Raw genomic sequence first — 27,024 nt, forward strand, 5'->3', positions numbered from 1 at the left:
TGAAATGCGGAAGCTTAAAGAGCGGGATAGGAGATAGCAAACTCTTGACGCGGGTGTTTATCCCGTGGTTCGGTTAGCCACAAAGGCACACCTACATCCACGTTGTTGTAGCACTCACTAAGAGTATTGCTACTCGGCCACCAAGTCTCTTCCGTGAACACAATCACGGTCACCTTGGCCCCGGGTTCCACTAAGGAGCTTCTCCACAAAGGATGGGGGTCTCCACGTCCCCCGCACAAAGGTGTCGTCGCCGCTCCACACCAAGTCGGAGGGTCGATGACGTTGCCGGCGAGCTTCACGCTCCAAGGTGCCGGCGCACCAAGCTCTTGTTTTGGTTCACTAATGAACCACAGCACAAAGGCTCTAAGCCTTGCAAACTCACTCACTAAGAGCTAATCCTTTACACAACACTCTCAAAGTGTGCTAAGGGCTAAGGATATGATCTTGATGCTTTTGTATGGCTTGGAGATGTTCTTGGGTGTGTGTGGGATGTCCAGCAACTCCAGCAATCTTCAAATGGCCGGGGTGAGGCGTATATATAGGCCACCAAGTCTTGTAGCCGTTGCTCCAACGGTTAGCTGAAAATCTGCGTACCACCGGAAGAACCGATGCCTCTTGGCAGGGTAGCGTCGGTTCATCCGGTCACTCATAACACGAAGTAGCCGTTGGACTCCTGATGTCTGACGCAGAGACCACCGGTTGAACCGATGCTTTGTACCGATGCCTCACCGGTTCAACCGGTGCTGAAGGAATCTTCTCCTGGACGCTGACGTCATTACACCGGTGGTATGCACCGATGCACCGTCGGTTGAACCGGTGCTGAAGAAACTTCTTCTGGGCACTTGACATCGTCTCTGGTACAAAGGACGGCCATTGCACCGATGCCCTATTTTAGACCGTCGGTTCAACCGGTGCCTATAGGCTGACTTGGCTTCGATTCCCTTCTGCACCAAAGTATCAAGGCGTCGGTTCTTCCGACTACCATCGGATGCTTCGATGCCCTGGCGTCGGTTCTTCCGGTGCTCCTGAATCGAAGAGCTTTCAGGGCGCTGCCCTGAGACCCGCGAGGGGCGGCTCCCCCTCGACCCCCGTCCGCTAACCGGGTAGCGGAACCCCCGTAGGGGCTGCCCTTCGGGCCTTGCTACGCCTATTTTCTCTTTCTCTTTGTCATCACTTGAACCTAAAAGCCTGAGAATGATCATCTTAACAATCATATTAGTCCAAGTGTTGTGTTGTCATTCGATCACCAAAATCACTCGAAATGGCATCAATGGTGCCATGTTCGTTACACCAAGGTGACCGTGATTGTGTTCACGGAAGAGACTTGGTGGCCGAGTAGCAATACTCTTAGTGAGTGCTACAACAACGTGGATGTAGGTGTGCCTTTGTGGCTAACCGAACCACGGGATAAACACCCGCGTCAAGAGTTTGCTATCTCCTATCCCGCTCTTTAAGCTTCCGCATTTCTTACTAGCAATTTGTGTGCCTTTACCTTCATAGAATAATTTCTTGATAGGAAAAGCTATAGGTTGCTAAACTCTTTTGGAATAGGGGTTTCACACTAGAACAATCTAGTTGCACATCTAGATAGCATGTTTTAGTTTAAGTTTTGTGCAAACTAGTTGGAGCCATAGGTCCAAGTTTTTATTAGTGCCTAATTCACCTCCTCCCCCTCTTAGGCTAGGGCACCCGATCACTTTCATAAAGCGAGTAAGGTTTCCACTAAATTGGTTTGGTGCGTTGGTTTAGTCCGTCTATGTTATTGACAGGTGGGCCTTAAGATATTCCGTATGCGAGTCGGACCAACCCCCTCTGTCCACGACTCGATCACCTAGATTCTTACAAATTAACACACAGGCACCAATATGTATTCAATACATATACCAACTTTATCCGTAGCAACACACGAGCATAATTACCTAGTAACATATATATGTATAATTGTTTAGATGACTATGGGATGATATTTTTTCAACATAACTATTAGATGATAATTTTTCAGCACAACTTTTACAATATTTATCACTTTTATGTATAATTTTTTCCAACCAACTTTTTGTAGGATAATTTGTTAGCACGACACTTACAAATTTATGCATGGCTTTTTTCATCAGCCTCCTTACTAAATAATAACTTTGAATATAACTAAACTTCTCACACAACTTTGATGCATAAGTTCGTCATACAGCTTGTAAAAATACAACTTGTTGAGATAAATTCTTCAATGCAACTTCTACAAAAATGTAATTAGAAAGATTTCTCGGACAACTTTTTACGTACAATTTTATCATACAACTTCTAAGCACAATGTTCGATATAATTTTTAGTACAATTTTTCTAAAATATTTATCAAGAGAATTTCTCTAAAGAAACACATTGTAGAAAGTAAAAGGAAAAACCTAAAATAAAAGGAAAAAATGATAGCTGCTGCCATTACGGAACACAGGGGGAGGAAAAGAGAAAGCAAATCAATACGTGGACTGTAACGTGGGTGGCACGGACGGCCGGCTGCATCGCCTGCTATAGCGTCGCGCGCCACGAAGCTCTACAACGTGCGAATGTTGTTTTGGATTTCCGCTATTTCTACAATTCTACTGCAGTGGTCATAGCAACATCCGCGAAACCGCCTGCACGCGTACGTCTTTGTTGGTGCAGAGATTAATTCTTACTCTAGCGATGTTCGAGAAAATAATTTAGCTCCAGATAGCTGTACGCTTAGCTTAACTGGGAATTATTAGTGCCAGGTGATTAAGGAATTAGCAAGCGAACCGACCAATGCAAGCTCAATTGTTTGTAGTCTATACACCTGGCAATGCAAAGCAAAATACTAATCACAGATGGCGGCGTTGTGCCAGTCTTGCCTCTTGCGCATACGGTTTCCTCAAGGTTTCCATAAACCGGGAAGTTGAGGAAATTAAGCATTGCCAACCGAAGTGTCCTTGAATTCATGGTTCAATTGTTTGAAATGCATGGATCTATAATACTTGAGCATAAAGAAACTCAATAGCCTGCATTTCAAGCCAGCCTGAAACCACACGCTTTACATGGATTTGGATTAGCTCCTGAATTTAATATATGAGAGTTGTTACGGTGCTTGGACCTCTGAAAAAAATCAGAGCCGTTGATATTTAGGAGATATTAGAAGCTATTTTTTTTCTCTCCAATCAAGCGCAGTTTAGTAATCTGTGCACCAAATAGATGGCCTGCTTCTCCCTTCGCCGTTCTCTCGATTCCGACTCCGCTGACCGCTGGCGGCCTGGGCACGCCGCTGAGCTCCACTGCACGGCCACCCCGGGCAGCCCTTCCCCATCTCCATGGAGCACATCACACAACACATTGGATTTCCCAGTGCCGGGACGGGGTTCCCACTAAGGTATCATCGCGGAGGGGCTCGTAGGCTAGGGCTTTGTTGCGTCGGAGCTCGCCGGCCTGCGCCCTGTGCCGAGTGGTTGCCAGGACAAAGCAGCGCTCTCCGCCCGTGGAATCCCCTCCACTCCACTCGACACAGGACACCTCTGCTGCACCGCTTAGACTGCCTCGTGCCTCGCCCATGCCGCGCGCCTCCATCCCCGGACCAGCAGCAAGGGCTTGGCCGGCGGCAGCGTTGGCGGCGCGATGAAGATTGACCGATCGTTTATTGACTGTTGACAGCATAAAGGGCGCTATTGATCATTTATCCACATGTTTAGTTCTGCATAACTGGTTCCTCCCACTTTTAAAAATTGGATTTGAACCCCTTAACGGTTCATAAAAACTCCAAGCACTGTAAACTCTAATTACATCCTGCAATAAAATTAAAGGCATTCTCCTCCGTGATTTCAGTAAGTATACAGGATGGAGAGTTCAAATAAATTAATCAAACAAAATTTCAGTTTTAAGGGCCACGCCAAAAATAGTTTAGAGGCTTACAGCACAACTTTGCCTTTTGTAACTTATTACTGACGTATTTGTTCCTTCTGAAGATTCAACCGAAGAAGGAAGAATAATAAGAAAAAGAGTAAATGATGGCACACGGAGTCGTAACATTGTGAAATGTTTTTTTATGACGCCAGCTTTGTGAAATGTTGGTCCCAGAAGTTGCAGGCACGCTGCAACAAAATTTCACTTAGCAATAAATTTCCTTTTCTTCCAACTTAATCATGTGAGCAAAGATTAAATTAGTCATGTTCATGTTTAGTACCTAAAGAGTACTGCTATTATTGTATATGACATGATAATCAGAAAAATGTTGTTCATAATGAGGAAATACACAAGTTCTGAATAGCATCAGACAGTGAAACATAAGCTCTGAGAACATGCACACATGACCCATTTGGATATTTGGACATCAGGACCACATGGACATGCTTTCTAAGAGAGTTTTTTTATACACATTTTGGAGCACACATAATGCCATGAATGATTGACCATTCTTATTCACACCACTTGTAAATTGGGAAGAGTGGACAATTAGATTACTGTAATTTTAAGGAAGCGAGGACTTCAAGAAGGGAAGCAACAAATTGCATCTGAACTTCCTCATCAATTGCCAAGAAGAGGGGGAAATGAACGAAGAGTGACCTGATACCATGATTCTCCGCAAACCTAAGAGAGTGGTAATAGACATAGTTGCACACAAATCGACCAGCATCATCTGAAGGCATCACATCGTATCCCATTTGTTGGAGAGATTTGCTTATTTCCTTCACTGGCAATGTAGTCTGCTTGATCACGAAAGTAAAATGTGTTCAGCTTATGCACTCGGTAACATAACAGGTAGCAGGGAACAGAGGATGCGGATAAGCATTGATGTAAAAGCTGGAGAATGTTCGAGATAAATCGCAGATTTTCCTTGGCAAAACCTCCTTAGTTAAAGACCTTCTAAGGAGTAGGAACTTGTATGTATAGTGAATTAGTGATTCATGAGGGTGGTGCATTGAAGATTGAAGTGATAGATCTAAGTTTAACAAAGGAAAATCAATACTTAAAAATGAAAAGGATGTAATTGCCGGCAGAGTTAGCAAAACAGAGGATTTGCACGATGGTAAGTTAACAACATGATGCAAAGCACAAGTTTTCCAAATGAGATTTCTAGAGATACCCATACTGATTTTAAAAAGTAACAGTTAAAATACACCTGTCTTGCATGCAAGATGCTTCCATCCGATGACATGATAGGAACCCTCTGGAATGTAAACAGAAAATGAACGATTGAATGTAAAGAAGTCGCAAAGATATAAAGAAATAACGAATGAACATGCTTGTATATGAAATAACAAAGGTAAAAGGATAGAAACCTGTGGTTTCCATCCTAGCTCATCAGGGCAACGGAAAGTAGCTTCATTAACAGCTTGATTCTCAAGAGCAAACCTAAGTGAACCACTGTTGGCTCCAAAATGGAGCTGAAAAATGTTCCATAACCATAAATCAAATGGTCCAAACCGCATTAATGAATAAAGGAAAAATATCTAGCAATATGAAAATATTGCAGCATTATGATTGTGTTGAACAATGACAAGGCAAGGTCAAACTTGGCTGCCACATAAGCTCAAGCATTCAAGCTCTACTGTCAGCTCGCATTATGTATAGGATCCATATCATGATCCAAATTAGAATCAACACCAACTTCTATGTAAATGGACAAATTTTCAAACTATGATAAAGATGGGATTATGGAATATATATATATATATAGTTCTGACTTTGACTGCAGGAGAATACTCATAGATGGCAATGATTTCAAATTGAGAAGTTCAGCTCATGACGAAAGATGCTAGGCAGGGTGTTGTACTCAGCACATCCACAAATTCACAATCTGTTTTCAACCTGAGGTTTTGTTTTTTATTTCTAAACTTAGGAATTTATCAGGAAATTAATAAAACTGCTACTCCAAACTAGCTCAATTATTTCATAACTTTCGGTACCAGTATATGATCGGGTGAAGGTGAGGTCTTACCAGAATTACTTGCTCCTGATTCAGCGATCCATATTCCCGGCCATGGACAGTTGACTCCAACAATTCATACAATGGACCTAGTGCGCCCTGCCCGGCCGCCTCAAGGACAGTGCAGCTTCCAAGCACAAGTCCCTTGGGCAGCCCTCTCTTCTGCACGAATGACTGGAGATTGCGCACGATTTTCTCGGTTGGGTTGTCTGCGACTCCATGGAACCTCTTGAATCCGGTCACATGAACGGTGACGGGAGAAGGCCCCTAGGAACCCATCTATCTTGTTATGCTATGTTAAGCTTGAGCAGGGAAATTGGGTTCTGCTGGAGAACCTGGACAGAAGCCGGATAATATATGTCAAGGTACTGCAGATAGTTGCTGCAACTGCACAGCATGAATGCATTCACATTCACACATCCAACATGTGGGCTGTGCTAAGCAAGCCAATAATACATGACATCAGCAATGCCGTTGCCCAGAAGGAACTTAATTATGGGCGGATGAAAGTCGCCAAATGTGGTCCTAACCACCAGTTTATATCAACAAGTGACAGAAAAAAAAGATATAATCAGGTGTTTAGTTAGTTGTGTGATAGGCAGGACGCCACGGAGCGGCAAAACCATCCTGCAAGGGACTCTGACGCAGACGTCGGCCCAGAGTCTGAAACTTGGATAATGATAAAAGCCACGACTTGAGCAAGCAAGCAATGTCAAGGCCACCGATTTTTTTTTTCGTTCTTTAACCGGATCAGAGATTCAGGGGGATTCGAAGCTCACCCCCAGCGGGTCCGATTGTCCGAACAGCTAATCATGGAAACACAGAGAAATGCTAGCTAATTTCTGTTGTCGTCGCGTGATTCTTGCACCTGTAGCAGTGCAGGTTTGTAGCTGCGTGCCAGCCCAAGCCGCCGCGCCGCCATCATCATCGATAACTAAACCTCATAACCCATATATACATAATAACACTGGAATTTCTCCCCGTTCTAGCAAGCGCAGGATCGGAAGAACAAGGGAGGTGCTCCAAGTTTATCCAGGTCGCGAGATTGAATAATTCCCCACACGAGAGCAGCAGCAGCAGGCCCGAACAGCCATCAACTCACCTCGGGACAGGGAAGCCCAGCGGGGCGGAGAGGGGGCGGCGAAGGAGCTTCTTCTCCTCCTGCAGCAGGCTGCAGGGGTTCAGTGCGCCGCAACAACTTGCTCTCGCTATCGGAGACGGATAGGGGGAAGAGGAAGAAGCAGCAGACACGGAAGAAAGGAGAGAGCTTTGGCTACCGCCTAGTCCGCCCAGCTGCCTCCTTATTAAAGCGCGCGAGCGGGCGGCCGGGCCCGCAGGACAGCGACCGGGGGCGCTACGGCGGGGCCCCGCGTGTCAGCGGCGATTCGACGGGGGTGGGAGCCAGCTACCCCGGCCGGGGAAGAAGAGAAAAACGAAAGCGGCAGCTGAGCTGAGAGGCTGCCAGCGTGCCGGCGCCGGGACGGCGGCGGCCTCTGTCCGCGGCGCCGCCCGCGCCCGCCTCTGGTTTTGCGGATTGCTAAAACCGCATGGCGCTCGGGCGGCTTTCCTAATCTTATCCGTTATCTCCACCGTTTCGCGGTCGCGCATTCCTGCGATTTTTTCTTTTTTATATTTAAAAAAAATCAAAATTTCAAAAATATATGTCTGTTTCGAAAAATTTCAAAAATATACTCCGGTCGCCCTATGGGGACGACAGGCCCTAAATATAATTTTTTTTCTTTAAATTTACAACGAGGTCCCTGGCCGGGGGCGCGCGGGTGCAAAGGGGGCATGTCACCCCCCGGGCGAATGGGGGCCCCACCCACAGCCGCGACAGGGGGCCTGTCCCCTCCTCGGGCGACCAGCCCTTCCCCTCCTATATAAGCACCCCCGTTCCCTCTTCATTTGAGCCCAAAAATCCAGAAAAAAAGAGAGGGGTGAGGAGAAGGGAAGCGGCGAAGCCCTGTCGGATTGCGCACTTTTGATCTGCAGGTTATTATATTTAGTTTATATATTTTTTTCATTGGTATTGTAGAGTAATTTAATTTAATTAGTGCTATAGTAGAACCATTTAAGTAGGAGTTTAATGATACTTTAGTTACGTAGTAGTAAATTAATTTAGAAAATTAGTACTACGCATTTCAAATATTAGAAAATTAGTTTAGAAAAAGAGTATAACTCCATAAGTATTCTGTGATATACAGATATGTCGAGCAAGATGCAGTTTCAAATATTTTTTGGTGACTACAATATTTTGTATGGGCCAAATGGAGTAGACCTTTCTTTAAGTGCACATCTAGTGCCATAAATAAACCTCTGGAGATGAGTTTTGGTTCTATATGTAAGTGACTGCAGCGTGGGTTCCGTGTTAATCCGGAGACACATGTGATGACCGTCCAGTCTCTTGTTAATTGGGAGGTAGAAAGTGATTTATGAGAATTGATGATGATACACAGCACTAATGACTGGCAGAAGTATATGCAAGCAGCTCTAGAGCGTGGGTGGCCTCTGGCCATTCTTGTTCAAATCCGGGAGAAGACACAAAATGAAATCCAACATGGTGCAGATCAAGCAACTCTGAGTATTCAAAGAGTGACCAACTATGTTGGCCAAGATGAGTCAGAAGAGATAGAGAACCAAAACATCGGACCACAGGGCCTTGCTGATGAGGGAGAGACGATACATAGCATTGTGGACGAGATGGAGGCAGAAGACCAAACCGCAATGGAGATGGAAGAATATGAGGGCTCATCTGATGACGAGCAGTACTCATTGCCAAAAGAGTGGAATGAGCATGGTTTTGCCAATCATGTCGCAGAAGACGTACGAAATCAGGAGTGGGAGTACAGAGGGAATGAGGTAGTGCAAGGTGCAACATATCCAAACATTGAAGTCGTAAAAGATGCTGTGAGACTATGGGCAATATCATTGAAACGAGAATTTAGAATCGTAAAGTCTAGCACTAAAGAATATGAGGTGAAGTGTGTGAATGATGGATGTCCATGGCACTAAAGTCTAGGTTCATGTAAAGGGAAGGAACATCATGTGTTGGATGCCATGATTTAGGGGGCATGAAGTCATCCATGTCGTCATCCAAGTTAACACAATTTGGTACTTGAGATGCTGCAGCATGACTTGAACTTTCGGTCATCTGTTCTTGTGGAGGCCAAGTACTATCATCCGAAGATCTTCTCCACCTCCTTCGCCTAGTTTGCGGCATAATTCCACCGAAGATACATACCAATTTACGGAAATTTGGTATCACTTTATTAATCAACTCCATGTCCTCAGGGTAATCCTATCATATAATTAAACAAAAATGTCACTGTTTGAAACATATGGATTCCAAATGATGGACGGGATTAAAACTGAATAAGAGTTACCTTAATGTGCATCTCATACACCTCTGGCTGCATCCGTATCTTACAAGAACTTTGTAAGAATCCAATGATATTAGGATTATTCGCTAGTTCACATACTCTCATGTATATCTTTCGACGTTCTAGCATGTGTCCCTTTACATCTTGCGTTGTAATACCTCGAAATAATGTCAAATCTTTAAACTGTACTACTTTAGACAATACCATCTCTATCGTACCATCTGCTAACGTATCCAACTTCTTACTAATAACAAGATGGGTCATGATATCAAGTATTATACTAGATTTTCTTCGATCCATGAAAATCCTCCACAATTGGAGGCAGGCATTGCCTTATGCTGCAATATCAATAAGGTACTGTCATAATTCTATTCTAATTCATAATTAATTTAAAAACAAATCTGTAATAGTACTGAAATTGTAATACTAAATGAGTGTTCTAAAGCACCAAATCTAATTCAGCTAATCCGCTAATTAAATTAAATTGTTATACAATATCAACGGATTCATACGAAAGTTACCGGTAGATCACAAGTGCGGAATTCGGCAGAGTTTCGCCGCTTTTCTTCTCCTCACCCCTCTCTTTTTTTTTGAATTTTCGGTGTAATTTTTGGGCTCAAATGAGAAGGGAATGGAAGTCAGGGCTTATATAGGGTGGGAGGCCCCCTGTCGCCCGTGGGGGGTGACAGGCCCCCCTCCCCCAGCCAGGGACCTCTTTGCAAATTCAAAAAAATTACATTAAAGTCCTGTCGCCCGTTACTTGAGCGACAGGACCCCTGTCGCCTGGCCCTTTGCCCCTAGGCCGGGCGACCGGGGGTATTTTTGAAAATTTTCAAAACCGACATATATTTTTGAAATTTTTATTTTTAAAAAATATAAAAAAGAAAAAGACGCCGCATTCCTCGCCCCGGCAACCGGCCGACGGCCGAAGCTACTTTTCCCCCATTTTCAGCCCAGAATGGAATTCTGATAGTGATGGGCTTAGTTCGGCCCAAACAGTCAAACACAGACTTAATTGATTATTATTAGACGTGACGTGAAAAAGTTTTCTACTCCACGCCCGGGCAGTACACCTCTTCATTTCAGCACAAAACTACGACATGGCCTGCCCCATATGCGCAGAAGTAATCTACAACAAGCGTGTGCAACAATACTTTATTGAGTAAATTTCTTGTATGGCTGTGAAAGAAATAACAGTTCCTTATCTTGAAAAGTTCAAACTTCCTTCTTTAATCCTATTTTTATCTTATATTCCTTCTTTGACCCTACCATCAAATATATCTGTTAACTCGCAACAACACAAACTTCTGGTTTTTCGCCCCCTCTTTTCTTGACTAAAACAACCTTCAAATCACCTCCAAAATTTATATGATTTTTACAGCGATACAAAAAATGGAGATGAATCCAATTTGCAAAGAAAAAAAAAACATACATAGCACAAAACTACTACTCAAAAGTTAAGAAAAATACATAATATTTTTAAGATAAGATGTATTAATTTATAAAATTATTTTGTGTCATATGTTACTTAGAGAATTTTTAAGTTCTATTTAAAAATTATTTTTTTTTGAAAGAAACTTTAAGTTTATTTTTATCAAAGAACGTCAAAATTATCTATGTAACATATAGTACAAATAATTTTATAAATTAATACATCTTATCTTAGAAATATTAGGTATTTTTTATCAATTTTTGAGCAATAGTATTGTGCCATAAAAATCAGAGTCTTAAAAAGAAGCCTAATTTGGTAGATTTTAATTTAAGATCGTAAATGCTACATGTATAATTTTGTTTTCAAAATGGATTCATCTCGTTGTATCACTGTAAAAAGTTCTATAAATTTAGAGGTGATTTGGATGTTTTTTATTTTTAAAAGAGAGGTGAAAAATGAATTAACTGACAAACTTGACGGTAGGGGCAAAGAAGATACAAGGGATAGAAGATAAAAACAGGATCAAAAAGAGAGCTTAAACTTTTAAGGACCAAAGAAAGGACTGCCATTTCTTTCGGGGCCATGCAAAGAATTTACCCTACTTTTTTTTATAGTACCCTACTTTATTTTGCATCGCATTGCAATCCCTCGTAACTGTATTTGTAACTCATACCAATCTGCTGGTTCAAAAGGGCTAAAGAATCTTCTAAAACCTAGTTGCAGCAACCTCCATCATATGCTTCCATACTGAGATCTAATTATTGTTGGAACAAATTTGATACAATATGAAGAACTGAATCTTCAAAGCACACTCGCCTATCCATGTATCCTCCCAGAACCTTGTGTGAGTACTACGCAAATCTGTACCACTCTGCCAAACTGGTACCCTTCCTAATCTCCAATATAGCTCACCCCAGAACCCAGAACTGACCCAGACAATTTGGTAGGCTGAAAAATGCTCTTCTGCCCAGATATTTCTTTTTGAGCGACTCACAGCAGAAGCAGTCATCATCCTTCTCCGGTTTGTCTATCCACTTGGCTCATAGGCAAACATTACAATTACAGTAAGAAACAAGAACACTTAACAGCAATGAATGAACGAATGTTGGATTCTCCCTCCCTCCCCTCCCCTCCCTGGCAGTGGCAGGCAACAAATTAAACGGACAAAATAGCTCCTGGATTGATTCCCTCCCTCCCACCCTGGCAATGGCAGGCAACAAATTAAACGGGCAACAACAACTCCTGGATTGATTGCTTCTAACTAAAAGAATCAATCTACAATGTGGGAGATAAAGACCTAGGTTGGACGGGCAGATTCAGCGCTTTCATATCATAACAATCCAACAAAACTACTGCGCCTTCTAGCTGTTCGATGAGGAACCCTTTTGCTCTCCCTCCACGAACTATCAATTTTGCCATGGCAGCGCAGGATTTTTGTTAAGTCAGCCCTGATCTGGGATTTCTCTCGTTTCTTACACTTGTTAGCCACCACCACTCTTGCTGGTTCATGACAAGATGCTGGGGGAGTGTGAGGACATCCACTTCCTGTGCTTGATCTGCCAAGGGGAAAAGGAATCATTCTAGAGGCCACATGACTAAATATAGTACAAATTTAATTAGGATTGGGGCATCAAAACAACTGAACTATAGTGGTGCCTTGGCAAACTAACGGAAACATTTCTTCGTATCATGTTAATTTGCATAATCATAAACAAAGGTACATTTTGGCACAATGCAAGATGCCGGTAGCATGATAGTACGAGACAATAAAATCCCAATTTTCCAACATTACAGGGCCATGCTATCACAACGTATCAAACCATAAATCCAACAATCAATCCTTACACAATCAAACAAACAGCAGAATGAAATGGTTACATGCAAATGTCCATACCTGTCCTCATCATGGTCTGTGCGTGGAAGCGATATAGACACTTCACCATTATTTGGATGGCAAGCTGGGCAGAAGAAGGTCTCTGGAGGGGGTCCAAGCAAATTGATGCAATCAAAATGGTACCACTCATCACACTGATCGCATGCAATCATGGCCCTGTTATCATAGGGCTTCCGGCAAATGCAATAGAGAACACTGCGATCTCTCAATAACTGCAATGGAACATTGCAAGTGAGAAAATAACCCATCAACATGCTGAAGAAATTATGAGATCTAGCATTATAGGCATACGCACCTTTAGTTCCTTCTCAAAATGTACACAGAGGTTTTCCCCTTCAGCTATAAGTCCATGTACAAGATCTAGTGCAAGCACACCAGAATCAGATTTAACCTATATACAAGAGAGTAGTTCATTACCATCCTGATAAACAAATGATAGGGCAGAAATGTTGAAACCTCACCTTCTCTGCTTTTGCCAACCACTGCAGACTGCTTTCCTTAATTTTGCTAATCTCCAACTTGAAGAAATCTTGATCACATATTTCTAAACGTGAACCCTGAAAATATCAGTTTAGCAATAAAAGTACCAGGCAAGTTTGATTCAATAAATTGACAGCACATGTTTAAGGTTTTAGTGTTTATGTTGTAGATGCCTTAATTGGGTGTACCTATTAGCGCAGGAAGTGCGCCGATAAGCTGGCAATAGCTCCGGATGCTTACGAGGGGAACGGTTCAGATTTTGGCAGGAGGTTAGCATAAGTTGGATGGTTCCATCCAGTCCCAGGTTGTTAGTTATTTGTTAGCAGCGGCAGAATATAAGCCGGTTAGTTGATTGTGTTAGGCACGCAAGGATGGGATCTTCAAGGTTCAGGGCCTCTTCCAAGGGCGAACTAGATTAGATCTTTGTTATTCTCAGATCAATAAAGCTAACATGTTTAGGATTCATTCCACATGGTGAACACAACTGTAAATGGCATACTTTAATGCTCTTATTTCCTCTGCATCTCAGTTTGCTGCACCGGTATCAATCTGATTGGAAAAGTCCTATCCGTACTTAACAACCTAGAGATGACTTTACAAGACAACTATAGCTTCCTTTTTTTAACACAAAATAAAAACCGTATTACCTCCTTATCGAGGCGCAGTACTTCTTTGATCGATGTCTTTTTACCACCAAACAAGAGTTTATGTATTTGGTTCTTCCACAAATATCTGCTCAACACCAACTCAATTTTGCCACTGAGAAGGTGATTGTACAAGCCAGAAGCTGATGTCGCCTATCAAACAAAGTAGCCAATAAATGTAGTCAATTGCACATATATATTTAGTTATTTTAACACAAACATCAATTTGCAATTGGAACCATCTAAAGTGCGCCTTCTCGAAAAGAGAAAAGATTGCTAATTATCACCTTGAGAGCAACTAGAAGAGATTTGCAAATGACAGTAAGGTCTTCTCCATGATAAGAGTCAGAATCATTTAAAATTTGCATTAAATAGGCATTCAAGTTACATGCCTTCTGGACAATTTCTTCTAGCAAATTAATTTCCTCAATCCTGTAGAAGTGAGTTTCAGCCAACTGGAATAAGAAAGCTGAATCATAATAAAATACAGTTCAATGAAAAATTACCCCGTGTAGAAACCCTTTGCAGAAGAAAGGAGTTCATTAAGTGCAGTAAGTGCAGGACAGTTCCCTTTAGACATCTGTAACACTTACATGAGTTGCAGATTATAAATGCAATCATCGCCGTAATGGGAATTATCGAAGTAATAGTTACCTTTACATGTATTTGGTTCTCTAATAGATCCTCACTTTGCAAAAGTGAGCAAAATGGACAAATCCATTCACTTGTCATTTGTGTAGACATGGGCAAGTTTTCCACGCATGAGTCATGGTACCTGTTCGAACAATCATTCTATCACCACACACCAAGAGGCAAAACAAAACTTTACCCAAAAAAAAAGATCATGTGGCAATAAAAAAATAGATATTAGCTTTGATTAAACAATTCAGCAGTCTTGACTTAATGCTAGAAACTTTCATCTTTGACCAGCTATCTTTTTCCATTTTAACATAATGACGTGAGCAAACAAAGGTCAGCGAACCGTTCTAGGCCACAGTAGGGTTTTCCCATAAAAACAAATAAACAATGGAACCTGAACCCAAGCACCTTGACTTTACCAGTCTTGACAAGTCACGCATCTAGTGGCCAGACTACCTCCCATGTCACATGAACATATGGCACAGAATCCTTTCTTCACGCAATTCTTAGCATACAACATGCAAACATTATCCAATGATCCTCTTCTCTGAAAGAAGAAGATAAATTGGTCAAATTATTCTTCAAGTAAAAAAACTGAAACAGCAAACCCTGAAATAGAAGCCAACCTTTGAAAGTATGGAGAGCAAAGAAGAACTATTATCACCATCTAGAAGTAGTGTGCAGTGGCACTGATTGAGCCACTCTTCAACCTTTTTAACCTCAACAAAAACTTTATCCATCTCAGGGCAATGAAATGCAATAGACTGACCATTGTCCTAAACAAAATACAGTTACAAGAAAAAATATTATAAGGATGAACGTGTCTTCGAAAAGCCAAAGTTCACTGTTTGGATGATACATTGCAAATCTAAATTTTAGCAGCAAATAAGCAAGGGCATATGAAGCCCAAAAAGCAGCTATGCAGCAACCAAAATATTAAGCTTTGGAAGAAATGTTACAAAGTTGTTAAACCCACCAAAAAAAAGAAATCAGAATTTAGACCCGCAAAACAAGAATAACTTACTCTCAGACTTAGCAGCCTAGCCCAAGACTGACCATCAGGCAACATGAAGAAGTTATTACATTGCTCTGTCCATGAACTGAAAGGAGAGGAGATTTATTACATGAAAGTACAGATGACAATATCAAATACTAAGTGTGATAGGCTATGAAGAATATAATGATTCTAAAGATAGCTTAAATTATAATATGTTTAGCATACACATTTTGGATAAAGATAGCTTACGTATGCTTGTTAACAGCATCCTCAAGCTTGGCAGTTATTATAGGATATGGAACGTCAATCTCCTGAGAAGGCAAAAATAATAACATGGTTAAAATAAATTACAATAGACAAGTGCATGGCAAATGGAAAAGGCAGATCATTTCAAAATACTTGCCTTGAATTCAGCTAAAATATTTTCAACATCTTCCAGTTTGGGTTTTGCAGATGTTTCAGGATCAGGAAGCAAAGTAAGTGCTTTTCTTAGACAAGAAAATCCCCTCATCAACAATGTAACCAAAGAACATTCTAATAAGGCGCCAGGAAGGTGGACTGCTGCTTCAATTAATCTATCAACATCCTGAAAGATTAAAGTTAGCAATTTGCACAAGAGGACAATATTTATGCTTTGCAGATTTAGCAAGACAAATGTGAAGATAATAAAGCTCAAGGCATCAACCAAAATTTAAATTCATAGTTAAATTCAATAGTTGTACAATTGTATTCAGTACTATGGTACTACAGTAAAGATGGGACAGCTATCTTCCCTGAAACTCGAAGGTATAACAAGCCAAAATTAAACAACAAATCAAGATTACCTGCAATGAAGGAATCACGCAGCACAGAGACAGTGCATCCAATATCCATCTTAGTAGCAACAAAGAATCCTTCAGTTCATCAAGAACCCTGAACTCAAAACCAAGAGACAATCCACTTTCAATTTCTGTATTCATTTTATCTTGCAGCTCCTCCAAATTTCTTTTAAGTGGGTCAACTGTGTAGCCAATATGATTCAATTGAAGTAAGGTTCTCAAATTGCTTAGTAGACTCAGTGAATTGCCTTCCCAATTTTCAACAATGTTGAGAACAGAATTAAGTGCTGATGTGTCAAGAATGACTTTCAGAGTTGCAGCTTGATTGATTAATTCCTGTGATAGAATGCGGAACAAAGGTTAAGTAAGTATCCACTACAAACAATTATTCACATTTATTGAGCCATATTTTATGAACCTTGATATCCTCAACTTTAAGCATGCCTCCAAATGCAAGTTTATTGCACCTGGGTCTCAAATAGGACTGACATTTATCTACCCACAACTTAGCAATATCAATCTCTGCTTTCAAACGCGGTTCAGTTGGAAGTATAACTCTTATATCCTCTGAGCACCTGAAATGGGAATTTAGTTGGGTAAGATTCAATTCAAAAGCATAAGAACATTACCACCAGTCCAGTTTGTGGCTACTAGTACCGCATATGGTCCTCATACTCAGTGAGAGAAGCCGATTGCTCAAGAATAAGTCTAGCCTTCTCTTCCCAAGCGGTGGCCTCTTTGAGCATCCGAGACAGATCAAGAAATGATTGTTCCTCTTCAATAGTTAATCTGGCAAGTGGCAGGTAAGGAACTTAAGAGTGAGAATGTGAGGTAGAGCTAGATGATCATTCTAAAGAATACTTATAGGCTAAGAATCAAGAAAATTACATGGAAGCTTCTTTCAAAACTTCTTCAATCACCTCCAATGACATTACTGTTGCAAGTGCCTATTACATGAATGCACGTTATGATCAACTCATCATCTGCCTAAAGAATATGTTCACCCTAAACAATGGTGCACAAACTAAAAAATACAAATGTTTAAACTCTTGATCCCTAAAAACAAATCGTTTAAACTCTCAGTTACAAGGCATATAAAGCATACCTCAGATGCTTGCTTCCTACATAAGGACCTCTTTAGTTCTTTTTCAATAATCGGCAATTCATCAACTGCGTAGAACAGAAAGTGTTGTTAAATGACTTATAATAACCAAACATTTCAAATTCAACAATATCCATGAAAAAAAAAGTATTTACACAGCATGCCTTTTACTCCCAAAAATTCTACGTCCTTCAAAATGCTTGTCAACTCCTCAACAACATTGTGATAATCACTTCTTGCATGAAGTTTTCCGAGCATGTTCTTGGCACGATTCACCCAAGAGCAACCATTTGAGTAATGTTGCTTAAGAAGGTTCAGCTCTGGAATGCTAAACTTGGCACCATCAGCAGCAAGGAGGAAACCTTCTAGCTCCTAGAACCGTTCATAATAGAGGAATAGCATATCAACATTCATTCGAAATAAATAAATATAAGAAAAAAGAAAAAGGAGGATGAATAGACACCTTTAGACCAGGGAGGTCTTGGAGATATAATTGACAACGCATTTGCCATGATTCAGCATCTTTCCACAGCTTCAAAACAAGATCAATCTCCGGGAGCAGAACTCGAAGTTGTACTGTCTATCAAGGTTTAGGATATTATCAGATATACCAGTTCAGGATATATAAGTATATGCACAAACATATGAATGGCAGAATGAACTTCAAAAAACAAGTTGACAGCAAAAGGTTCTGGAAGAAGCCAAACCTCTAATTTTAGTCTATTGAGGACATCTACGTCTATGGTGCCCAGTTTATTTTGTTCAAGGCAATCACTTGCTTTCTTCAACCAGGACTACAGTAAAAATACGATCCAAACATTCCAAAAGTTAAGACACTCGCTATTTCCAAAAATGAATGTGGACTAAATGAAAAATATCCCAATGATCATAAAATGTATGTAAGAATATCAGATGCCCCATTTAAAAAACATACCTTTGCAGAAGATATCTCCCGAAACAAGGTCGAAGATTCTGTTAGCTTAACCGGGAATTCTGAAATCTTAGAGTACAATGTTTCCAATTTGTCAACCTAAGATAGCATAACAAGAAGAAACATTGTAAAAAGTGTTCCATGAACGAGTGGGAAGATGAATATCAGAATGCAAAAGAACTTGCTTTGTCAACTATAGAGAAGTATCTGGCTGCAAGTATTGTAACAAAAGTCTTACCGTTAAGCGAGATGATAGTGCAATGTTCACTTCATTCATCAACATTTTTCCTTTATCCACATAAGCCTGCAGTAGGGGAAATTGAAACATCGGTAATTTTAAGGCCTATTAAGGATTATAAAACTACTCAGTGTTAAATACCTGCAATTTTGTAAGACCAGGCTCACTGCATGGGATACATCTCATAGCAACTAGTTCTTCTATTTCCACATAATTTACCTTTTCAGAGCAGCTGCCTTTCAGAAAGTTCTCAATTTTGGAAAGACATTTTCTAACACCCAAGGCCCATTTCATAGCTTCTTTTAGTCTTAGTGTTACATTCCGTACCTAGGAAGAAAAGTACTACAGTAAATATAAGTCATTTAAAATTGAGGACATGTAGACAAGTCACAGCATCTTGGAAAAAGAAACATACAGAATCCATGCCATGGTCACCCCAAAGAAATTGCTCAGCTTCTTCTAAGGCAATGGCATAAGACCTATCCAGGAATGGCACCTGGAGAATATGTTCAGATTTCGAAATCCAATCTTCTGCAAGCTGTGCATATGATACATAGCGATCTTTGACCTGGACAAAGGAAACAAAGCACGGCTTAGAGTAAGATAACAATGAAACCACAAAAACGCTAACCGGAGATGAGCATAAGATTGATCCTTAGTGAGGCATAATTTCAAGCCCGATACATCAGATGGCCATGCTTTCATGGAAAAAGGAAGCATTGATGATACCAATGTAAAAATGAACAAATCACTCCACGCATACTTTGTTCAATAGAGAACTAAATGCAAATACTCAAAGCAGAATAGCAGATATCATCTACATAGAGAAATTGTATTTATAGTCGATATCAAACCTTTTTAGACGGCACACAAACGTCATTGAGCAAGTGTGGATTCTGCTTAACATTGTCCCCTGGAAGGCTAGCCAAAGAGATATCGCAAACTAAATCACCCAAGTCTGCAAGGGTGTGCCGATAAAGTAAGCAATGCTTCTCCGGACTGCATTCACAAAGGTGCTTCCAGTGCTGGGAAAGAAAGAAATTCAATGATTATTAAAATACTTGATTTACATCTAAATAAAGCATACCCAATGTCACTGCATACAAAAATGGTTCATTGAAAGTCGTTATGGTGAAAATCAGAAATACTGGGTTGAGCAGTATAGAAGAAATGAAAAATTCACATCACGCACTGCCAATAAAAAATGAATGAGCACATAAATGTGCCAGAGTTAAGCACACAATAGGAAAAACAATGGCATAAAGAAAGACAAACCTCAAGGCAAACATAAGATGATCTACAGTTACAGGAGACTGCTGAAAGATACAGATACTGTCGACAAATGATGCATGTAGGGTCCTGCATAATAAAGAGTTTCACACTGATCAAAAGAGACAAATCAAGCTATCAGCAGATGAAAGATTACTATACTGTACTGTACATCTACCTCTTCACTCCCAATAAAGTTTGGGTTACTCCTTGGCAACATTGGACAAGATTTGACGATCCCATTAATCCATAGCTCCTCTCGCCGTCTTCTCTCATTTATAAAAAGCCTTTCTATTTCTCCCTTCAAGTGGGGAAGCGACTCAGCATCCACACCATTCTGTCCAACATAAGGAACATGGATTTAGGGTAATGAAGCTAGTATTACGCAGGTTACAGTTACTAAGATAAGAATGATGTGCAGCAAAATTAAAATACCAACGCAAAACCTAATCATTAAAAAATTGTGGTATGAAGAGAGGGTTTTATAATCAGGCATCCATTTTTTTATTACAACAAAGGATGATGATGTTAACATCATGGTTCTAGGGACCAGAGCATAACTAATAAACAAAAAGGTTTTCACATGAAAAAAAGTATACGTAGAGATTTTGGCTGATCCTAACATCAAATAATAAGTACAACATGGTCACAATAAAGATTTCAGTGGCTAGTACTTATCCTCAACAAGTGAAACATTAAATTTTGGCCCTCTTTGCTCCGGAGCCGGCTCCACGCGGAGCCCTGCCAAACGGGGTGTGGGGAGGCGGCTCCATCGGAGGAGCCCCTAGAAACCCGCTCTCTGGAGCCCATCGATGGGGGCGGAGCCACGAAAACATAGCTCTGCGCGGCTCCGTGGAGCTCCTCGACGTTGCCTGCAAGCTTTGTCCCCGCGCGCGCAGCGCCTCCTCGCAAAATCTCGTGGTGGCGGGTGTAGGGGCTGGCGGGAGCACGCGACGGCGGCCGGCGGGAGGTGGCGCGGGCGGTGAGAGGAGGCGCGGGCAGAGGCCGCGGATGCAGGGGCCGGCGGGGCTACGGGTTCAGGGGCGCACCAATTCAGCTCGCAGCCGCGGCAGGCGAGCTCGCGGCGGCGGCAGGCGGAATCTCGCGCCGGCGGCCGGTGGGAGCTCGCGGCGGCGGCTGGCGGAAGCTCGCGACGGCGGCCGGTGGGTGGAGGTAGGCAGGAGGGGCGGTGGAGGTGGAAGGAGACGGGGGTGGTGGGCGAATGGATAAGGAGGAGAGTAGGAAAAAAATAAAAGGGATAGAGAAAAAAGGAGGAGAAAAAAAAAGGAAAAGATTTGGGCTAATGCTTGTACCAAACGTTATACGCTTTCTTAAAGGCAGGGTGATCCTTTTTCGAAAAAAAAGGAAAAGAAATAAAAGGAAAAAGGAAAATATGGGAAAGGGTAATTTAGCATTTTACACTCTCAATCCAGCAGGTGAAGCCGTTTTGCAAACGTTTTTCAAGCCGCTCCACCAAAGAAGCTAGAGCCGGAGCCCTGCCAAACAGGCCCTTTGTATCCTAGGCGGCAAAGAAGCTACCTGCAGCTGTTTTCTATATACAACAGCAGCCAAAGATGATCGTGCTTTTTTTTAGACAATACAATCAAGATACTAACATGTTATCCAAAGTTCAAATGCTGAAACTGCACGAGGACATCATACCAGGACGGCAGCACAATCACACTAAATTAATACAGAAAACAATTAAGAAATGCTTAATAATCCCAATTATGAAAATATATGTCATTACAGACATCCACAGTCTCCAAGGTGAATATCTGACCAGCATCGCTTATGGATATATAAAGTTATTGAATATTTTGAAAGTACTTTACATGCTGAATATACTAACATTTATCTCATACCGTTGAAGTGTTAATCTACATAATTCCTTGTATAATGATGTTCAAAGTTAAAAAAAAGTGACATCAGGAATCCTCCGACATGTATTTTGGATAGGAGGGGTAGGAATTCTCTTACCTTTGCAACCACGTACAGAAGCTCTTCATGTGATAAAACAGGTGCTTTACGGTATAAGCGATACAGATCAGCCCCAATTCCACCATGAGGCAACCAATCGGCAGGAGCAAAATTTACAGCCTCAGCGCAATTCAAACCTGAACTTTGAATGATACATATCAAAATTTGGCGCAGGATAATATTTGGGGAAAATGCCTGGCCTGAATTACCTAAATTGAAGCCACCGTGGAATGACCTAGGAAAAGTAACGACAAAGTTGCCAGGTTCCTGAAGCCCAACAAAACAAGATGAGTGAAACACACCAAGTGTAGTGAATCTTCAAAAAGAAGGGACTGTCCTTAAAGTTGTCTGGGGACATTATCTAGGTCTACGGGGGACTAATTTGCAGTTTCACGTCCCTAAACTTGCTTAGTGGCACCCACAGTCCAAAAAAATTTAACCGCCTACTGGCATCCAGCACACCTTGTTAGCATCCTCATCAGCAGTCAAAGGTACCACAGGGCACAGGTTTTGGACCTCGGTTAAACCACTCAGTAAGGTTAGGGAATGGAACTGCAGATTAATAGTGGACGCTGGTGCATTTAACTCAAGAAAGATCAAATTGGATACTCTAGCTTCTAGATCTAAAGAATAACCCAACCAACCTAAGAGGAAATAGGCAGCATTGAAAATAAGAAGAAATAGGCACCCAAAATCTAGTCAAAGAGGACTCTAACCTGGGTGATGGGGATTTACAGCTACAACTCCCACCAACTGAGCTAGGTTCAGTTCCTATCTTTTAGATCTAAGAAAATCAAGTGTTATTTAACTTCTGTACTTGAAAGAAAACCAATAAAGGTGTACTTATATAATTATGCAACAAGAAGAATTTATAAGAGTAACAAAACAAAAGTATCCATATCATTTGAAGAATGCTACCATCATGTCAAAAATATCCATAAATAATAGTTGTATCGAAATGTATCAGATGCCAGGAAACAAAGCTTAAACTAACCTGCATCACGCTATAAACTGGAACGCCATTTGCTCGTAAAATAGATGGATTCAGCATTGTGACAAGGTGAAAAAGCAGGTCAGGTTGTGCATCAAATAGATCAGGTAAGACTTGGCGCATAACCTGCAGGTGTATCAAATGTTAAGTTACACATAATATATAGAACTAGCAATTCTTGCAGAGAACCGTGAGCAGCATTTCACTAATTGTTTCTTCAAAATGTAATAAAGACCACAGGGTAAGCGGGTAACACTGTGTATAAGCGTGAGCATAATACTACAAGATACTCCAGAAGACATAAGCAAACTTGGGGGGGTGGAGAGAATTCAAACAAACATGTAAACCCGCCATAGGTACTATAACCCTTTTACTGTTTTATCAAAATTAAACTCTGGAATAAAAACAATTAAGGTTCTAGCAACAATTAAATCTAGTTCACAGTTCCTAATAAGGCATAAAATATGAAAGGAGCTGTACAGGTACAAAATGTAATGTATGCCTAAATGTGTGAAGATTGATACCCGTACATCAGATCATAATTTTATGAACAGAGATATTGATATTGTCAACAACAATAAAAAATATACCTGCTCAAAGGCATTTGCTTCTGCTCCAGGTACCCCATACCAACATTTTGGCTCACCCCTGAAGCATAAGAAGAATAATCAAATTGTGACCTGACTGCATGCTCTGTCAGCATACAACTTCTCACATAAGATCAAAACATTTCATCCATCACATATGACGTTTTTGACTTTTCTTGTTCAAGAATATATGATTTTCTGGGTTTTCAAGGAATCTAGTCCCATAGTATTATACTGACAACCATGTCAAATACCCTTGCACAGACTTCAAGTGTGCATTCAAGCATGCCTCCTTATTGTCAACTGGGAGCTTTTTTCTACAATGCACACATGCAAGCATGTGTAGCTGTACAAAATGCTAGAAAACAAACTGGATACTGCATTGAAATCAAGATAAAAAGAATGATTTTATCATTTTAAACATCAGTATCCATGCTAGATTACTGTATATGACCAGTACTATGATATATGACACTGCTGTATAGAATGATGCAACTGCTCTGTGGGTCAGTCTACGATTCTTTTGGAACAGGATATGTTTTCATTATCACCTGCCACAATTTTAGCTAAATTGAAATGAACCCTTCTGCTAATGTCACAAAATGCTAGAGGCTTACAGTAGATAAAGAGCAACCATATTCCTCCTTTCACTGTTTGATTTCCTATGTTCACTATCCTCACATTGCTGTAGCTAGTTGGGTACTCAGGCTTACTATCACAAATTAATGCAGGCCGCTGTCTATGCGTCTCAATATTTCTGCAGTAACATCCTTCACAGTACTTGATCCTGGTAGAACCACTTCTTTTCAAGGTCCCAAGAGTCTCAGTGAGGTGGGCTGGGGTGCATTTTCTGATTGATGCCTAATAACACATAAATGGAGACCATGACGTATGGAAGATTAGTTTCACATGACACATTCAATCTCTTGATCCCACTATATGATCCCAATCCCAAATAGATGATGACGCGAGTGTTTGATAAATGGTACATGCAGATTTCTGCGATCTGTTCCAAACTTCCAAATTCTCTTCAACTATGGAATGAGGAAGCTGAACTCAGAAGCACTTAGTGTTAAACAGATTTACCTATATAAAGTTTCATTCATTGGCACTTGCTTACCCATGATGACAGAAACAAAATTTTACATGTTTTCCAAAATTAACCATAAGACAATAATGAAGGAAGAAGATAGATGGGGCAAAACACTAAATGGAACCATTGCTTACAGTTTGCAAGAAGCTAGTTCAGGGGGGGTTATGCATACCAATGTAGATAATTTATTGAATAGAAACAGTGGTCCTCAACATGCCAACAAAATGATGAAAATAGCATCCCAATGTAGAGCCACGGGACCATTACACCAGCAATTTTATCCCTGACTGTCCTAAGAACTGAGCCAGGCAGATTTGGAAAATTGTTCAGATTCCACGGGCTCAAACAATACTTCTGCCATGTCTCTAGGTCCACAGATGATGGCACTGGATCACTGGGATGAGGAAACCCGCTCCCATAAATTGAAGTGTCCAAGTCGCTCCCATACATAACCTCTAGTTCCCCCGCCTTCCCTTCCACAATCTCCCAAAACTGCTTCTCAACTTGAACACGGCTGGGATTCCTCGGCCCGAACCATCTCTTTCTCAACCTCTCGTCAAACCGCCGGAAAGTCTCAAGCAAGCAGGGCTTCCTCCTATGGATAAATCCGAAACAATCGCTATCAGAGTTCAGGCAGTCTGAGCAATACCAGTTCCCTCGTGGCACTCTCTCGAGCGGTGGTGACAGACAATACAAATGCCAGCCTTTATCGCAGCGATCGCATAGGAGCATGACATCCCCATGTAACCCGCTACTACACTGCTCGCAGATCTGATCCGCTGCCTCATCAAACACAGTAGGCCCAGCATCAGACTTTCTCATTTTCTGCTTCCGAACACCAGTAGACACCTCATCAACCGCAGCATCAAATTTCCTCCTCTTCCGCTTCTGAGCACCAGCAGCTGCTGAACTATTTCCAGTGATGTTACAATCATTTCCATAACGACCACGAGATGTACCTTCGCCTGCTTTCTTGCAGAACGAATTTCTCCTTCTCCGGTTCCTAACACCTGAAAACTCCTCAACCAGCTCCCCAGTATCAGAATTGTTCGTCTCCTCATCCTGCGAACCAGAAACCGCCGGCTGATCATCAGATTCCGCACCTGGCTGCTTCCCCTTTCTCCCATCCAATTCCTGTGACACCAATCTGTTGGTGAACTTCTCGTAGTCATAGAGATGCTCGTAATATAGCTGCGCAAGCACAAGCTTGGCACACTCGGAGATTTGCGTGGGTGCCTTGTCGTCAACGAGGCGGACCACGTCGCCCCAGCGCTTCCCCTCGCAGGCACCGTCGTAGCCGCCGAAGCGCTTGACAGCATGGAACAGGCGGCAGAGATCGACCGGGCGACCATCTGAGAGAGCAGGCGACTTGGGAAGACCCTTCCTGCGGCCCCGGCGATGTGCGGAGGAAGCCTTGAGGAAGCGGCGATAGTCGAGGAGGAACGTGTCGGGGTCAGCGGGGGCGGGGCGGGCGAGGAGGCGGTGGATGGGCTGCCTCTTGGTGGGGAAGGAGAGAGAGGTGAAGTCGAGGGCGTGAGGCGGCGACCATGAGGTCGGCGGGACGATGCGGCAGATGCCGTAGGGCTCGGCGAGAGGGCGGATACGGGCAACGTAGGCGAGGGGGTCGGCGAACTCCTCCTCAGTAGGGTGGAAGACCGGCGCCTCAGGGACGGAGGTGCCGGCGGCGGAGGCGGCAAGAGGGGGGGCCTTCTTCCCCATGGCCGGTTAGGGTTAGAGGTGACCCAGGAAATGATCCTTTATTTCCCAGTTTCCACCCTCGTTTATTTTACGCCTATACCCCCCAAGTTCTAGAATATATTCCATACAAAGATTCGAAAATCATGGCGATTTTGCACAAAGGCCCTGTTTAGTTAAAAAAATTCTACAATACCCGTCACATCGAATGTTCGGACACATGCATGGAGCATTAAATATAATTAAAAAATAACTAATTACACAGTCTAACTGATTAGCATGAAATGAATCTTTTAAACTTAATTAGTTCATAATTAGACATTATTTGCCAAGTAACAACGAAATGTGCTACAGTGCCAAAACCAAAAAAATTACCAACTAAACAGGACCAAATAGTAGAGTGCATGTGGGCAGTGTTTTTCAAAAAATATACTCCCTCCGTTTCAAAATGTATATCGTTTTGACTTTTCTAGATTCATATATTTTGCTATATATATAGATATATGTGTATATCTAGGTGTATAGCAAATACTATAAATCTAAAAAAGTCAAAACAATCTACATTTTGGAACGGAGAGAATAGTAAACAATAATCAATGCCTAACTCAAAGCAAATAAACATTTGTATATGGTCAAATGAACCAAATTATGCATTCTGACCTTGTGCCCACACAACTTAATACAACTTAGGTGCTACCTCGGCAATAACGTGTCATATTTTAATATAACCACCTCTTACTTATAAAAATAATAAGCTATTACTTGCAATATAATTTCGCAAATACATTAAATATCCGATTAGTTGTGCTCCGCTCTCTCTAATTCGTTCAACATAACATCTTATTTTGTTGAGCAGATAATATTGTACTACCATTTTCTATGGCCTCTCATGCGATATCCACAATAACACAATATATTTTAATATATGGAC

At 41.6% G+C, this 27,024-nt stretch overlaps 1 protein-coding gene and 1 pseudogene across 9 annotated transcripts; both read right to left on the reverse strand.

Moving 5' to 3' along the window:
- Nucleotides 1–4,214: 4,214 nt before the first annotated feature.
- On the reverse strand, nt 4,215–6,217 carry LOC120652254 (annotated as a pseudogene). Its single transcript, XR_005666497.1, has 4 exons — nt 5,936–6,217; nt 5,277–5,381; nt 5,117–5,164; nt 4,215–4,700 (listed from the first exon to the last, which is right to left on the reverse strand). The product of XR_005666497.1 is annotated as a pyrrolidone-carboxylate peptidase-like (transcript).
- A 5,120-nt stretch (nt 6,218–11,337) lies between these two features.
- Nucleotides 11,338–26,183, reverse strand: LOC120652255 (lysine-specific demethylase 5B-B). 8 transcript variants are annotated; one of them, XM_039930019.1, is made up of 33 exons: nt 24,571–26,183; nt 23,309–23,366; nt 22,722–22,844; nt 21,937–21,994; nt 21,728–21,864; nt 19,926–20,084; nt 19,754–19,837; nt 19,333–19,503; nt 18,894–19,046; nt 18,620–18,805; nt 18,479–18,544; nt 18,244–18,339; nt 18,017–18,103; nt 17,773–17,889; nt 17,474–17,681; nt 17,313–17,377; nt 17,096–17,154; nt 16,865–16,996; nt 16,626–16,782; nt 16,214–16,543; nt 15,793–15,975; nt 15,639–15,700; nt 15,417–15,492; nt 15,019–15,168; nt 14,812–14,939; nt 14,408–14,528; nt 14,260–14,333; nt 14,041–14,185; nt 13,757–13,906; nt 13,091–13,186; nt 12,925–13,020; nt 12,630–12,841; nt 11,338–12,291 (listed from the first exon to the last, which is right to left on the reverse strand). In XM_039930019.1, exons 1-33 carry the CDS (start codon nt 26,115–26,117, stop codon nt 12,066–12,068), a joined length of 5,712 nt encoding a protein of 1,903 aa, XP_039785953.1. In that variant the 5' UTR covers nt 26,118–26,183; the 3' UTR covers nt 11,338–12,065. The 8 variants fall into 8 exon arrangements, 4 of the variants coding, with proteins under 4 accessions (XP_039785953.1, XP_039785952.1, XP_039785955.1 ...); XM_039930018.1 differs by having other exon boundaries at nt 17,465–17,681; nt 24,571–26,167; XM_039930021.1 differs by having other exon boundaries at nt 18,698–18,805; nt 24,571–26,166.
- Between the last annotated feature and the right edge of the window lie 841 nt (nt 26,184–27,024).

The sequence above is a fragment of the Panicum virgatum genome, chromosome 9K, assembly GCF_016808335.1.
Source record: "Panicum virgatum strain AP13 chromosome 9K, P.virgatum_v5, whole genome shotgun sequence".
Lineage (NCBI taxonomy): Eukaryota > Viridiplantae > Streptophyta > Magnoliopsida > Poales > Poaceae > Panicum > Panicum virgatum.

Excerpts from the sequence above, each read along its gene's own strand:
- LOC120652255 (XM_039930018.1), bottom strand. The coding sequence starts at position 26,117 with ATGGGGAAGAAGGCCCCCCCTCTTGCCGCCTCCGCCGCCGGCACCTCC. Across the intron at positions 23,367-24,570 it reads TCAATAAATTATCTACATTG|GGGTGAGCCAAAATGTTGGT; the intron begins GTATGCATAACC and ends CTTATGCTTCAG. Across the intron at positions 21,995-22,721 it reads CAGTTTATAGCGTGATGCAG|GAACCTGGCAACTTTGTCGT; the intron begins GTTAGTTTAAGC and ends GTTGGGCTTCAG.